The sequence below is a fragment of the Antedon bifida genome, chromosome 4 (assembly GCF_963402885.1).
Source record: "Antedon bifida chromosome 4, ecAntBifi1.1, whole genome shotgun sequence".
In the NCBI taxonomy this organism is placed as follows: Eukaryota; Metazoa; Echinodermata; class Crinoidea; order Comatulida; family Antedonidae; genus Antedon; species Antedon bifida.
In genome coordinates this window covers 32,970,699-32,986,872 of record NC_136229.1, presented here as the reverse complement: position 1 = coordinate 32,986,872, position 16,174 = coordinate 32,970,699, and the positions used below count along the sequence as shown (strand labels likewise).

The window sequence follows — 16,174 nt, the reverse complement described above, 5'->3', positions numbered from 1 at the left end:
AATTGTTTATAAAGGCCTACTGAAGAATCAATATATTTTTAATTACGCTTTAATGAAATATCAAGATTTTGCTATTACCATTCGTTTATTTTATGTTATTATATTATTATTATTATTATTTATTTACTTTTTTACATTTTATTGAAATAAGATCGAGTTTGTTTGTATTATCAAGTTAAACTCCCTGGTTAATATTTCATTACAATGTGGGTGGTGGAATAAGTCCCCCTAGCCCCAAAACCACTGTATGTGTGTGTATGCCAATATATTAATATTACAGGCCAATGTATTATCCTATTAATAATGAATATATTTTGTTTCTCTTCTCTCTAGATTTTTAAAATTTACAATAGGTATACTTTATTTCCCACTTCTTAAAAAAAAGATAAAATGTTACCGTAGTTCATTACTCCTGTCTACATATAATAATGATAAATTTTCTCTCAATTTTAATCACATCTCAAAAACACATTTCAATATTCTCTTCATATATTCATCGATTCATTCACAAAAGCCTACCACCGGTAATTAGTTTATTTTGCCATCTAAAGGTCATTTTTGTCTGCAAGCCTTTCAAACTATATTTAATTTAACTGCTTCAAACATAATATCAAGCCATGTAATCAATATTATAAATATAATTGATCATTATTTCTACACACGTCGTATAATTCGAGCAACCATTTCGAACAATGATGGACTAGTGTAAGGTGAACGCACTTCTTAGTTTGTTTGTTAGCTTACGTTATATTTATAAGTATGGTCACTGTTTAGCTGATATTACTCTTGGTACAGGATGCGATACTAGAGGCAATAAGTAACAGATGTTATGTGTCAATATTATTGAATTAAATCCGCGCGTTTATAAAACGGGTACAGTAAAGCCGTCTAGAGGGCAGAAAACAACTTCTCTCAATACAATTTTTTTTCGTTGTTGAATTATTAAACTGTTTATGTTTTACTTCAATGTAGCCTACATGTAGACCTATATAATATGTGATCCACTTTTTAAATCAGTATTTTGTAAATATTACCACTGCCTGTTGTCTTCTTTATTCATGTGATCTTTCAATTCAACAATTATCATCATTAAAATCATTATAAAAAATCTTCTGGCTGGGACGTCCCATTGAAAGTGATTAATTTAGCTATTGAAGTCCCTCGGGTCAAGTATGTGTGATAACACTTTTTGTTTTTCTGTTCATCCCGAATAAATTGAATTTAATTATTAAAATTAATATTAAATAAATACCTTCTGAGAAATGTTTTAATTCCTCAACCTCCTCAACAATCTGTACTCCTCTACGTATAATATTGAAATTTAAAAAAAAAGTTTACTTAAATGTAGGACTAAAATTATTTAGTAGGACTTTCGTAATAGTGTCGTATCATACTAAATGTGGTTTATAAAAATTATTATTATATTTATTATAAATATTAACAATTAGTTATTTAGTCCTCTTTCTTTAAGAAGAAGAAATACACTAAAAAACATCATTAACGTCAATTGTCAATTTCGAACGAAATTGTCATTATTCGGCTGACCAATCATACGTCATGACATAACATAATGACTATTGGATTACGTAAACAATTAAAGTTTGAAAATTGTCTGTTTTACGTCACCATACGATTTAATTCGTGGTGGTTGGCAATTATGTGGACATAGTTCCAATTATTTTAATGTATTTTATTTACGGCTAATAAGTCTTCAATACAATGCCATTTTTACAATAGTATAAATGCAAATGTTTGACGACATAGAAAGAGGAATGGAACTGATGATTGCACCACTGTGTTGCGTATACGCACCTCCACCACGCATCTATTGGTCACCATCCCTTGTTAAATTCTTAGAAGCCAATCCGAGGTAGGTCTATAGGCCTATTATCTATAAAACACGAGTGTCGTACCTAAGCTCATGTATTCTAATAAGGAGAAAGCAAACTCGCCCTCTACCGTTAGTCCACTTAGAACGTACTTAAAGGCAGGAAAATCCAAACTTACAGGCAAAGTCTGAGGAACCCCGGACGAATCATGGCAACCTTAGGTCATCAATTACTGCTAGTCTTAGTACTCGTATTCGTTAATAACGCGTGTAGCGGACAAACTGGCGAAGATAAAACTATTTATATAGGTAGTTTTGTTTTGGATCGATCGATAAGTTTTGTAGTTGATGGGATTACATACGGACAAAACAGAGCTCTGGAGTTCATCAATAATTCTACAGATATCTTAGCTGGATACAAACTTGATGTTGTACAAAGGTGGACATCTGTAAGTTTTCGATTTATTTTGCGTTGCAGCACACATCACGACTCGATTTTATATTTTGTTAATACATTGTTTTAATGCGCTGAAACAACTGATACAGTCTACATTATTATTACGATACGACCGACTTCCTAAAAATAGGTATACATAGTTATGTATTAATTGATTGCAAATTAAAAGTATAGGTCTACATATAACACGATAGACAATGGTCGGGTAGAAGCTGAAAACTTTAGGAGAAAGTAAGCACTTACGAACTTTTCAATGTAATGTCATACGCGTTTGTTGCAGGAATTTGGTAATAATAAAATTATATTCTGGTGTAGAGTGTCGCGTGTCGAAAAGTCTCCACCACCTCCTTCAATGCGCATATCTCTGCCACCTAATCATTGTTTCAATGCGCCAACTGCCAACCAGACGTTATCGGACATTAAAACAATGGAAATTTGTAACACGACTTCCTAATCAAGCATTCGAAGTGCTTAAGGTTGATGAAAGTCAAATACTAAAAACAAAAAAATCGAGATTAGCCTAATTAAAAGCCAATGTCATTAGTGCACTCATTGTAATTAATCCGACTGTTTTTGAATTTGTACGTATTAAAAGTGTGGGCGTCAAGAAAATTACATTTTATATATTCATATTGTTTTTTAGGACACAAAGATTAGTAATTATTATTAAATTTCTGTTTGAAGTAATTAATAAATTTTTCTTTGAAGGTTTTGAATACAAGTAATAAACAAATGCTAGGTCTAGCTTACACATACATCTAAATTAATTCTAAAAATCTAGATTATTTCTAACCATAATCATCATTCGGTTTACATTATCCAGATCTCTGCTCAATCATGTGCAAGGAAGCGATGGATCAGTTGATATCAGATTATTAAATAAGAAGGAATAATTGTTTTTTAACATTAAATTAAAATGTAAAAACAAAAATTAATCAAAAAGATAGAACACTAATTGTTAAAAATTACAAAAATACTAAATGAAAAAGGAGTCTTGCAATAGCTTGAGAGCCATGGAAGGATTTTTGTATTTTCTAGTTTTATTAATCTTCTAAATATGAATACTAAGCAAGGACATTGGCTTAAAAATGTAAAAAAAAAAGAAGAAAAGAAAAGCGTCTTATTGTCATTAGTACACATTAATAAAGAAAATTGGCATATATCCTTGAGTAAGATATAACAGGTCTATATTACAAAATTAGTTTACAAATCCGTAAAAGTATTTGATTATTGTAAGAAATGGCAAAAATAACGCAGAAAGAAAAAATTGTAATCTGTTATTTCATTGCATTTTTCTTCTTAAAGATAAATATTAATTAAAAGTAGTAGCATATTAACTTTCAAAACCCGGAATGAAACACAACTTCTTTAATAAAACATTTAACATTTAATTAGTTTTAAAAACTAATTTAAAATAATTACATTTTCCCAAGAACATTTAATAATCTCAATAATGGGAAATAACAATGCATATGATATCATTAAGACATTTCAAGACAATTATTCACTTTTAATTTGTTTTCAATTGGAAGTTTTGGGTTAGTTATAAAATAAAATTAAATTAATGCATGCATGATGATGAAAACGATGGCTAAAAACGTCATCAAAGACAATATTTGAAGCAAAATGGATTGTGAAACAATGCAATGTCAGCAGCCCATTGCCTTATTTCAAATAAGTGTACAATTAGGTTACTTTTGTTTTACTTATTTTAAGACTGAGCCAAGTGATGGCCTATGGCAGCTCCGTGATGCACTATACGGTCCAGATACATTTCTATTCATGACACCAAATACCTACTCTTCCCTGGCTCAACCAATGTGTGAAACCGCTAATTATTACAATTTAGTACAGGTTAGTATTTGTTAACTTATTAGAGATTTATAATGCCGATAATTAACTTACTTTTTTTCTGTTAATATCACTAACAACCTATTACCGGCTTTATGATACGCGCGCGTCTCCTTTTTTTGTTAATGGCACTAACAACCTATTAACGGCTTGTATACGCGCGCGTCTCCTTTTCAGTTAATGCCACTAACAACTATTTAACGTTTACTAGGTTGCCTGTTGCACAGAGTCCCCTGCTTTTCAGAATCGTGAACGATATCCACAGTTTTACCACATCGCTAGTGGAATTGACACCATCAACCCAACGCGTGTCGAGTTGCTCAAGATGTTTAACTGGAAAAGAGTTGCTCTCATCTATGAAAATGAAGAATTCTATGATCTGGTAGGATATTTTCAGTATTGTACAAATTAGGCGACTGGTGTATGTAGGGCTAGTTTCGGAGAATGGCTATTGTAGTACTAAACATATATATAACTATAACAATCATTATTCTGTTATTTTTAACTGTTTTTTTCAACGTAAAATGAATTACCGAGTGGCACAGTATACTTCTTTTAATTTTTGACATATGATTTTATTATTTTGATATGTTTGTTTCCTTAGAATTTCAAGGCTCTTGCCGCTGATCTTGAAATAGAGAACATTGAAGTAGTAACGGTAGAAAACATCGCAGACATCAAATTAGTTAAAACACATATTTCCAATTTAAAGGTATTTAGATTGGTTATATGCCGCAATGCAAATGGCGTACGAGCAACGGAAGTAATTTGACAAATGAAACACGCCCATAATACGTAAACAAAGTACCCATGTACTTAATTGAACTTTAATTTTATTTTTAAAAATGTATATGAATGTAAATGTGGTTTCTTTTTAACATCAAAATAATCTTAGCCTATGTATATACTGTTTAAAAGAGATGTATTTTTTTTTTAGCAATATACCTTATAAATAGAAATATATAAATGTGCATATATATATAATATTATATTTATAACTGTCAGAGAACTATAATAAAAGTGGGACGAACCCACACAAGACAAAAAAAAAGTACCCATGTAGTAGTATGCTCCGTGCACAGCGCTCAAATGCAGTACTGTACCGTACCTCTAAATTTCAAATAAATTATTACATATTTTCATTTTTTCAGATGCATGATGCACGGATCATAATTGGTAACTTTTACGAACATATGAACCGTGTAATATTGTGCGAGGTAAATTACCATTTGTACTTTTATTATCATTGTGTTATTATCTACATTATTATTGTACAAGTTATTTCTACTAAGTTTAACCATGTCATACTATTTATTGCATACCATAAGTCTAAGCTGAAATATTTCAAAAACGGGCAAGTCAAGTGATATATTTTAAAATGCATCATATATTCAAAATAATAGTGTAAAAATTGGTCATTACTTATCTTACTAATTGTAGGCATATCGTCAGGGCCTATATGGTCCTAAATACCAGTGGATGTTTACGGGATGGCTCCAGGGTCAATGGTGGAGGCAACCAGACGTCAATTGCACTGCCGAAGAAATGGACGCAGTCACTGATGGGTACTTTGGCATAAGAGGCCTAGCAATTGCCAATGACTTCAACCTTGTGCACTTTAATGGGGTAGTAAGTAGACCTCCTTAAGTACTTAATAATATTGCTATTAAGACACTTGTTGTACGACTTAAGTACTTAATATTAATATTGCATTTTGTCTTAGAAACCATCCGAAGCGGACATTGCCGATTACAATTGGATGAAAGAAAATCCAGATTTCAACGAATACGTGTTCCAGACGTATGATGCCTTTATGACAATGGCCCTAACTTTAAATGCATCAATTGAAAGGCTTAACAATATGATTCCCTCCAAACGACTGGAAGACTTCACCTACGACTATGGACAGGATATCCTTAACATATTTCAGGAGGAGATTCAACGATTGAGTTTTTACGGTATTACGGTGAGTTTCTATGTTCATCCTAATAACAAGACAATGAATATTGATATGTAGTTCATTGATCGTAAACCAGAAATGTTAACTTAAGTTTCAAGACAGTTTCGTCTATCAATGAACTACAATATACTAATCGAAACAAGAGGAATATTTTTTCACTATTAAGACAATGAATAATTGCATCATTTTCCCAATAAAATTCATAAACTTCTTTCATAAAGAAACCATTCAATAATAATGTATCTCTACTTGAAATAACACATGAACAATATTACAGAAAAAGTTTAAATAACGAATGTGAATGAATTAGGAAATATCGTTTTATTTAAAGGGGCCTGTGACATTCTCTGATGCCGGAGGCAGAGTAGCAGATGTGGTCGTGGAACAAGTGCAAGGTAATATAGACGTCACGTGATAAAGTCAACAATTCAAGGCAAATCTAGAATCTCTAGATTGCCTTTGTTGTTGATCTATATACTTTCATGGAACGGTCCCTTTCCAACGAATGGCTTTAGGTTTGTTTGAAGCAACGCAAGCACATAAACGCAACGCAAGAACGTAAACGCAACGCAAGGACGTAAACGCAACGCAAGTCATTTGACCAATTAAAAAGCGATGGAATATTCGAAATATTCATATGTCAACCAAGCTATGAGAAACCTCAATTCCTGACTTATTGTTTTAGCAAAAATACTAGTATAATAAAAATGTTATTACTTTATTTATAATTCAGATGGTCACCTGAGGCGAGTACTGGTACACAACCCACGAGACAATATCATTATAGAAATGGAAGGAGAGTTTCTTTGGCAAGGTATGGATTATTTGTGTAGTAGATCTAGCCTTCTTTATTTGATTAACACACACATTAAAACAATCTTCAATCAAACAAATGGCAGCTATATTTTGATTAATTAAAACGCACTTACTGATCAAACCAAGACAATCAAAGCCAGCAGCAAGCCTTAATCAAATAAGGTCCCCAATGTAGTCATTAACGCGCTGGATTTTCTTTAAAATTAAAACATCAGTGTGTGGGTTTGGTGAAACCTAAACATAGCACAGGCAAGGTTATCACACTTTAAAAGTGGTAATTAGGTAGAAATGAATAGAAAGTGAATAGCCTAAACAAAGAAAGGTAGTTAACATAGGTTGGAATTAGCTATTATCTTAAGTTGGTAATTAGTCGGTAATTACATATTTTAATATCGGTAATGATCTATTTTAATATCGGTAATGATCTGTTTTAATATCGGTAATGAACTGTTAAATATCGGTAATTTACACTTATCAATAGCAAGAAGATGAACGTGACTAAAGTGATAGATTAATTATGTAACAGAAGGTGACTTGCCAGCGCGCGCAACAAACAATACACGGGTGCCAATCTAAACTTAGAACTATATATTTCAGTAATAGTTTCTTTTTTTAATTCTTCAAATCATTTCATTTAGATCCTAATATTATCAGTAGTGACTTCTGTTAATGAGATAAATCGAAAAGTATGAAATACAAAGTATGGTAGGCCTACTCGATGGCTTATGTTTATTTGCATATTATTACAGGTGATTTGCCACCAGTAGATGGCATCATTACCAAACAGGTTGCCACTGAAGTTTCACCCTGGCTTTTGTACACAGTATTGATTACGTCACCAGTCGGTATAATCCTTGCTATAGTGTTGCTTTGTTTGCACGTGGTCAATAGGAAAAGACGGTAACTTTCAATGTTCTATAATACACAGTCAGGGGGAAAATAGAAAACGGCTTCCTACTTTCTAGAGTTTTATGTTGTTAAGTTATCAGAAGTCTATATTGTTTTGACAACTCTTAACTCACTTTGTAACATGACCACAGCCATATTCCCCTGACTGTAATACAAAAAGTTGGGTATAGCCACAAGATTCAGAGACAAATGTTAGATAAAAGGATTTGCTGTCAATATACAGTTTCTGTCAAAAAGGAAAATATTGTTCCATATGCATATATTTTATTAAGGATCTAGAAATTCAGCCATGTTACGCATAACTCGCATATTCATCATGTTATTTTGCAGGGTCATCAAGATGTCTGTGATCAGTCTAAACAGTTTAGTCGCCATTGGTTGTATAATGGCGTATATATCTGTAATGCTTATGGTAGTAGAAAACAGTCTTGTTGTTGACCAAACCAAACTTGCAATCTGTAAGGTAGCTATCCTTTGAAGAATAACTTAACTTCTTATACTTTATTCTATTTTGTGTTCAAGTTCAATAACCATGTATTTTAAAATGGTCATTTTTTTTTTCATTACAAACAATATAATAACAATAAACAATTTATATAAGACCATTTTAGGGATCAAAATTAGAAGTTAAACTTGTCTCACAATGACCCCCAAGAATAAAAAAGGAGAAAAGTGTTAAGTTAAGTTATATGTTTGATTAAACCAAATTATCTTAAATTATTACAGATACGATCATTAATTCTGCCAGTCAGCATATCATTGGCATTTGGAGGTCTCTTTGTCAAGTCTTACCGAGTATCTGTTATTTTTAATGCTGTTAACAAGCTAAAGAAAGTTGTAAGTGTTTTTATGGTCATGACTACATATATAGTAGATCTACAACAATTATCATATGGTAGGCTTACTTGCATAAAGCTATTAGGTAGGATTACGCAACACAAGGGTATGCATATACAGCAACTCACGTAATTTGACCAATCACAAACGATGGATCATTCGAAATTTCGATTGGTCAAATGTGTGCGTTGCGCATAACAGAACGAATAGGCGTTTTCTGGCATCCAAACTACAGTGTTGTACATACTAGTTGACTATCAGTCCATCTTGCTAGAAAAAATGTTTCCTGATTTCAATTTTTACCAAATAAAATTGAAACGTTATGACATCCATCGCATCATGTTCTTCATACAAATGTATTTTTATGTCCACAGAATCTATCTGACAAACGACTGGTTTCAGTGGTCTTCATATTTATATTGATTGACCTTCTAATCTTCGTTTGTTGGAACATCATTGACCCCATGACTATTCAGAGTACAGTAGTCAACACAGAGGTAAGACCAGCTTTGGTTTGTTGCGTTATCCTGACACTTCTTCCTGCCAATTGTTTTCGCTTATAAAGTTTAGTCTACACTAGCTTAGGCCTACTGGACTTGAGTTTGCCAGTGTTTGTAGAGGTTTTCCCGTCTAGATTAGTTACTGGAGGGTGACATCGTGTTGATCTGAAGGATAACATGACTGTAAAGCACTGTCTTGTGACTAGTTAGGTACACGAATTAATTTAAATATTCTAGGTAAACAGATAGCTTTTGCCGTTTACTGTGTGTCCATCATCGCTATTGTTGCCATCCCTGTCATATTTGTAACTGACCTCACCAGTTTGAGTTTGCCAGTGTTTGTAGAGGTTTTCCCGTCTAGATTAGTTACTGGAGGTTGACATCGTGTTGATCTGAAGGATAACATGACTGTAAAGCACTGTCTTGTGACTAGTTAGGTACACGAATTAACTTGTGCAAACTAGTTTACTGCAGTTTACTGTTCTACAGTAGCAAACCTTGAAAAACTTTCCTCGGAGTTGGGTCGGGTTGAGTAGACTCGTCACGAATATTACACCATATACCACACTGGTTCCTACAGGAATAGAGGTCTTCCATCTTCCTGCATCCAACATTTTATTTTGTTTTATCACAGATGACGCATGATGAGAATAACAACGATGTTCAACTCCAGTACATTTCTGATGAATGCATCTCGGAGCACAATGACATCTGGTTTGGGTTGCTGTTCGTCTTCAAAGGAGCCTTGATGGCATTTGGTGTTTTTATTGCATGGGACACAAGGAACGTTATATCGGCACTAAATGAAAGTAAGTATCAGCAATGTTGGTATTTAGAAATAAGACTTAATAATTCAATTAAATGACCATATTAGGGATCAGGGGTAGGCCTATAATCAAATTCATTTGTCTTTTTGTGTTCATCTGGGCCTCCTCATAAAAGCTGTCTCTCAGTACGAGTGATTAGGGGACTTGGACAATTTTAAATTACCAACTACTACTCACTCTATACAATTAATTCATGTTTAAATATTCTAGGTAAACAGATAGCTTTTGCCGTTTACTGTGTGTCCATCATCGCTATTGTTGCCATCCCTGTCATCTTTGTAACTGACCTCACCACTGACGCTCTCTACGCTACAATTTCGGTATTTCTGATCGTTGGAAGTTCAGTTATCTTAATAGCAGTCTTCGTTCCAAAGGTAATTTTAATTGTCAAAACATATAGTTTGACCTACTGTATTTACTATTACTAGAGGGTTTAAATTAAACGACTTAAGCTTGGTTCCCACTATCGAAGTAACGCAACGTAATTGATTTGACCAATCACAAGCGATGGATTATTCGAACAGTGGCTTATCATTGGTCAACTTGCTTGCGTAGCGCGTGCGTCCTTGTGTTAACCACGCTTTAGGGCAATTGAGTTTATAAGAATGTACATGATAATACATAAACTGATAAATAAAAGTAGATAATTCTCTTCTCTTTTGAAAGATTCTGCTTTTAGGAATACCAGACGAGAACATCAAAGTAAGAATCAGCGAATTAAACGTGTTTGAAGATCGTACAACTAAACAAACAATTGCACTGTATATACAAGAACTACACGAGGTTGGTATTGGTAATTGGTAATCTCAATAAAAAATTCATAACCTCCCAAATTAATTGAGGAACCAAATTGTGCCTGTCATCTTTGTCATATTATTACGTAGACCGTACCCGAAATTGTTGGCTTATGACATTAGTTTGGTGTCAAATTACATAACAACATAGTTTAATGTTTTTGTTTTCAGAAACAAACAGAGCTTGCTCGACTTAAAAAACAGCTTCATCAAAATGGATACTCATGCATTGACGCATAACAACCATGATGGTTGCAACCACGATGGTTTCATCCATAATGGTTGCAACCATGGTGGTTGCAACCATGGTGGTTGTATCCACGATCGTTCTTCAATGACATATTTGTAAGGTTGCATATTGTATTGTAAAAATTTGAAAAAATGTCACTCTGTGTTATCAGATCCTATTCTAAAATAGTTACTAAAATGTCACTCTGTGTTATCAGATCCTATTCTAAAATAGTTACTAAAATGTCACTCTGTGTTATCAGATCCTATTCTAAAATAGTTACTAAAATGTCACTCTGTGTTATCAGATCCTATTCTAAAATAGTTACTAAAATGTCACTCTGTGTTATCAGATCCTATTCTAAAATAGTTACTAAAATGTCACTCTGTGTTATCAGATCCTATTCTAAAATAGTTACTAAAATGTCACTCGGTGTGTTATCAGATCCTATTCTAAAATAGTTACTAAAATGTCACTCTGTGTTATCAGATCCTATTCTAAAATAGTTACTAAAATGTCACTCTGTGTTATCAGATCCTATTCTAAAATAGTTACTAAAATGTCACTCGGTGTGTTATCAGATCCTATTCTAAAATAGTTACTAAAATGTCACTCTGTGTTATCAGATCCTATTCTAAAATAGTTACTAAAATGTCACTCCATGTTCAAATTAGACCCTATTGTAAAATAATTACTACTAAAACATTATTAGATGTTCATATCAAATCCTATTGTAAATTATTAACTAGAAATGTATCAACAAATAAATATTGATAAAAATACATGCAAATCAATCAAGGTTTATAATATAAAGTTTATTTATAAAAGTTTTACTTTTTCTTAATGTTTTCTTTATACGATTTTATATTACTAGTAAAAATAGCACTTATCATGATTATATGTTTATATATATATATTTATATATTAGGTGAAAATGGCAATGTAGATTATTTATATATACTATATATTTGTACATATTGATATACGGTATATTTTTACAGTGGTTTAAGCCATAATGGCTTCTTGGTAATACCATAAAGAACTTTTTAAAACTTAAAACAGATCACTTTTAAAGGAAACCAACCACTTTCAATAAATAGAATATTTTTAATGTGCCTCTGTTTTAGAGTTAAATGTGTTTTCAGAATTAATGTTGTCATACATCTTTCGTTGAAGTCATACTATCCGTCCAGAAAGTTCTAATTAGCATGTTTCCAGGTGGCTTTCATTAGTATGCATTCAGATGTTTTTGTATAATATCCTTAACTCCAGTTATGTGTACTTGTTGCTAAACAAAGTCAATAAACACAAATAATTAAAAACATTTTTACAAGATCAGAAATAATGCCATATGCGAAATACACGAAAAAGGCCAGTACTTGTGGAGTCCTGTATGTGGAACCTGTACGAGGAACAGGCTTGTATTCAGCAAAGGCAAGTAGGTTAAACAGGCCTGTACTTGGGGTTCTGTATGCGGAAGAGGCCAGTACTTGAAATAGGGCCATAGGTAGAACAAGCCTGTATGTGGAACACGTCAGTATGCCTATAGATGCAAAAGGCCAGTACACAGTACTGACATATACATGGAACAGGCCCTTACACGGAACAGGTCTGTAAGAGCAAATGGCCAACACATGGAAAAAACTTCTTAAACATAAAAAGAAAATTGTTTAGTTAAATCTTACCTTCAAAGTTGTATCTCTGTTTCGTATTTCTGTTACGCCTGTTTTTAACGTTTCTTCATCTATTACTACGGTAAATGGTATTCCCATTTCATCAAATCTTGAATAACAACCAAAGAAATTGAGGTCATTGACCTGAACTCACATGCCAATGTCGACTTGCACACAAGACATACGTTAATTTGTAACTTTTTATCTTCTACTCAAGAATATACAGACTAATAATAATAAACTTTCATAATTCTTTTACAAGATTTGATGAGAATAAAAGCGGTTTCTTTGCCTTTACTTTTCTAGTAAGTTATTTAAATTAAAATATTACATTTTTATATTTTAAAAGCAATAATTACCTAAAGAACTCTTTATCAAGAGATATTGGAGTTTCACCAATATGAAACACTTTTATTCCCACCTGACAGAATTCTTTTGATAAATATTCAGCCAACTGCAAAATAAATTATAAATGAATTAGTGTCATGAACATAAAGCACATCATTTACTGTAAAGCTCGGTCTACACTATCAAACTTTTATGTGACAAAAAAATGTGATGTGCTAGATATAGATATGACATATAGACATGATGATGTCATATCACCACCATATTTGGCCACATCACTTTTTTTGTCAAACTAGTTTGATAGTGTAGACAGAGCTTTAGAACAAGGAATGTATTAGGTTAGAATAGTGGCTATCTTCATACCTCTTTAATTTCGCGATCTGGTTTTGAAGGAACAACAGCTACCTTGATTGGCGCCAAGCGACGATGTAATCGCAAAACCTAAAAAAAGAATAAGTATTGTTCATAACTTCCATATAATGGTACAAATAACTCATTTAATACTGTGAATAATGTTCTTGCATTAAGTTTGCATTCCTTCTAATCATTGAGTACCTGTTGTATTAAAATCAGGAAACTGTGAAATATTTGAGTTACACTACGTGCAAACAATAATCTGTGCTTACCTTTCTGGAAATCGTTTTCCCATTTGAATCTTTGATTTGCTTTTGTTGGACGGCTTCTACTAAATACGCAAACAATCCTGCATCTAAACCTGCAACAATCTCAATAATATTGGGCGTAACAAAACGCTTTTTAAATTTACCCTGTTAAAACAGAAAAATAGAATTGGTAATTAACATGACTAAATTAACTAATTAATAAGTAAATAATATGTAAATTACCAACTACACGATAACTGTAAAAATGTGAGCAGGACAGAACAAAGGTGAAGAAAATGTTACCTATAATCTATATAACTGTATGAATTACCCATGGAGTAATTCTTTACTCCATGGAATTACCTGAATATTTTTCTTTGTGTCCTTATAAATATCTTCTAATATTTTACTCCCTCTGTTGGCTATTCTTTCTATTACTTCTACCCCCCATGGAAACTGGAACATTATGTCAGCAGCCTTTGCATCTTCCTGGACTGACACAGAAAACAACGATGGTGTTCCTGAAAACTGAGGGAGGAACGATACTCAATTAATTCACAATTGACTAAAAAGGCGTATTTGCTACTATCGGAAATGTATAGATTTTAAAAAAGAAGGCTTTACTTTTCTCCACCACTGAAGTCTCTCTTTTTGCCATGAATACAGCCACTGACTGGATTCTTTGGGAGGGGTAAAGAAATTAACAGACATTTCGGTGAACTCTGGCATTCTATAAATAAACAAATAATAAAAAAAGGATGTATTTATTCTGTCTTTACTGAATGACACTTTCAGTGCTAAAGCATTGATTTCCAAAGTGGTTCAGTAGAGAAACATTAACAATATAATAAAAATAATTCAAAGACAACTAACAAAGTAATTTACATTAGTACACACACATTTACAATAAGGTAACTACAGTACTGTATCTACAAAACATACAGATACCATTAATGAAATCTTGTACCTGTAAATGATTTTAGAACTTTCTGTTGGATCAACCGTCTGGTAGCATCTTCCAACGTGTGCAATTCCAAAGGGAAGCTTTTTACTAACCAACTGCAATGTCTGTGGATAATGTCTACAAAGACCTACAACACAAATTAAAATAAATAAGTTCAAATTAATACTAGTGTAAATATACTATACCAAAAAAAACGCTAATACTAATGTAAACTTCTTAGGAGCAAACTTCATTGTTGAAGTCTACTGCCCCACTGGCTCTAGCGTTTAATCTTTATATATACGGTAAATATATATATATGTTTTAAAATTGGCTTAAAATAAAAAAGTATTTACTGTTTGAGAATGAAGACAGCACTAACGAGTTCTCATGTGTGTTTGTGTCTGGATCGTCAGATTGCAATGGAGCAACTTTCACTTGGTCTATACTTCCTGGACGGGTGGCATGAAGACTTGAACATTCAACACCAAACATGTACTCCTTTGCTGTCACTACACTTTGCCACCTACCACAGAAATGAATAGTGAATGGCAGTGAGTAAAAATCTTTCACATTTATTATTTAGTGAAATTGTTCCTGAAAAATTATATTGCGTTGTTGAGCCCCTCACAATTTTACATCCAAAAAATGAATTTCCATGATATGAAGGCATAAATTTTTCAAGTATCATAGTAAAGCAGAACAATTGTTGGCCTATACATTGTGTTCAATTTTGTTTATGCTTTATCAAATTAAAAGGGCAAATTTTCCATGACTTTCCATCAAGGCCTGGAAAATATATTTAAAATAAAATGTCTAGGTTTTCAATGAATCTATAATATGAACTCTGATTATGCTCACCACTCATTTTCAATGTTGCGTTTGATATCACTGCCAAGCGGTCCATAATCATAGCAGCCATTGACGATGCTGCTGGTTAGCTGGTTGGCTTGCTGAAAGATGCCGTGATACTTACAGAGAGCAAGAACCTTCCGCAGCTGATCTTTACCACCAGACATTCAGAACCTTGATGCCATCTACTGCTGAAGTGAAGGGTAAAATAGAAAAATGAATTAAAACTTTTCCAATTATTTGTCTTGTCCCTCTACATGCAATGTCTGCAAATTATGAAATATATGGGGAGAGGGGAGGGGAGACCGAATTTGATTTTATCTCGGATATATTGCATTAATATATACACCAGTGAATGTTGGCGCTCCATCTAAAATAGGCTGAACAGTAGAACTGGCCGCCTGCAAGACATTTTCCGTGTAGCCGCAACAACAGGCCTAGCTAGCTAGGCTAGCTTAACTAGTAGACGAGCCTACCTAGGTCCTAGTGATAACTAAGTAGAGGCTAGGCCTAGGCCTAAAAAACTTACAGGGATAAATTAATGGATACCCATTACCTAACACGACATCCGATACTACATAAACGATAAAAACTAGTTTGTATTACTTGGGCCTCTTCGATTTAAATCGAGACATGTGCGTTTGTTGTGTTTTTATAAAAGCGCCCTCGTTGTCGTAAAAGTATGGCGCGCTAAAAGGGTTATTTATTTGGGTATCATACACCAGATAAGGTATAAAAACATTCCAAA

At 33.0% G+C, this 16,174-nt stretch overlaps 3 protein-coding genes across 5 annotated transcripts; 2 read left to right on the top strand and 1 right to left on the bottom strand.

Moving 5' to 3' along the window:
- The first annotated feature begins 3,864 nt into the window (after window positions 1-3,864).
- LOC144839370 (gamma-aminobutyric acid type B receptor subunit 1-like) lies at window positions 3,865-7,816 on the top strand. The gene is made up of 9 exons (XM_078694685.1): window positions 3,865-4,139; window positions 4,348-4,518; window positions 4,741-4,899; window positions 5,288-5,353; window positions 5,577-5,765; window positions 5,860-6,102; window positions 6,428-6,491; window positions 6,830-6,910; window positions 7,662-7,816. Exons 1-9 carry the CDS (start codon window positions 3,912-3,914, stop codon window positions 7,814-7,816), a joined length of 1,356 nt encoding a protein of 451 aa, XP_078550811.1. The 5' UTR covers window positions 3,865-3,911.
- Window positions 7,817-8,205: 389 nt separating this feature from the next.
- LOC144840316 (gamma-aminobutyric acid type B receptor subunit 2-like) lies at window positions 8,206-11,025 on the top strand. Its single transcript, XM_078696102.1, has 7 exons — window positions 8,206-8,284; window positions 8,548-8,658; window positions 9,033-9,155; window positions 9,793-9,967; window positions 10,196-10,359; window positions 10,652-10,768; window positions 10,951-11,025. Exons 1-7 carry the CDS (start codon window positions 8,207-8,209, stop codon window positions 11,017-11,019), a joined length of 837 nt encoding a protein of 278 aa, XP_078552228.1. The 5' UTR covers window position 8,206; the 3' UTR covers window positions 11,020-11,025.
- A 782-nt stretch (window positions 11,026-11,807) lies between these two features.
- Window positions 11,808-16,078, bottom strand: LOC144840301 (DNA polymerase subunit gamma-2, mitochondrial-like). Of its 3 annotated transcripts, none has more exons than XM_078696080.1 (11): window positions 15,956-16,078; window positions 15,436-15,617; window positions 14,931-15,100; window positions 14,599-14,722; window positions 14,256-14,361; window positions 13,995-14,159; window positions 13,656-13,796; window positions 13,393-13,470; window positions 13,041-13,135; window positions 12,694-12,790; window positions 11,808-12,296 (listed from the first exon to the last, which is right to left on the bottom strand). In XM_078696080.1, exons 2-11 carry the CDS (start codon window positions 15,591-15,593, stop codon window positions 12,237-12,239), a joined length of 1,194 nt encoding a protein of 397 aa, XP_078552206.1. In that variant the 5' UTR covers window positions 15,594-15,617; window positions 15,956-16,078; the 3' UTR covers window positions 11,808-12,236. The 3 variants fall into 3 exon arrangements, with proteins under 3 accessions (XP_078552206.1, XP_078552207.1, XP_078552208.1); XM_078696081.1 differs by having other exon boundaries at window positions 15,436-15,614; window positions 15,956-16,059; XM_078696082.1 differs by having other exon boundaries at window positions 15,436-15,611; window positions 15,956-15,977.
- Window positions 16,079-16,174: the final 96 nt, after the last annotated feature.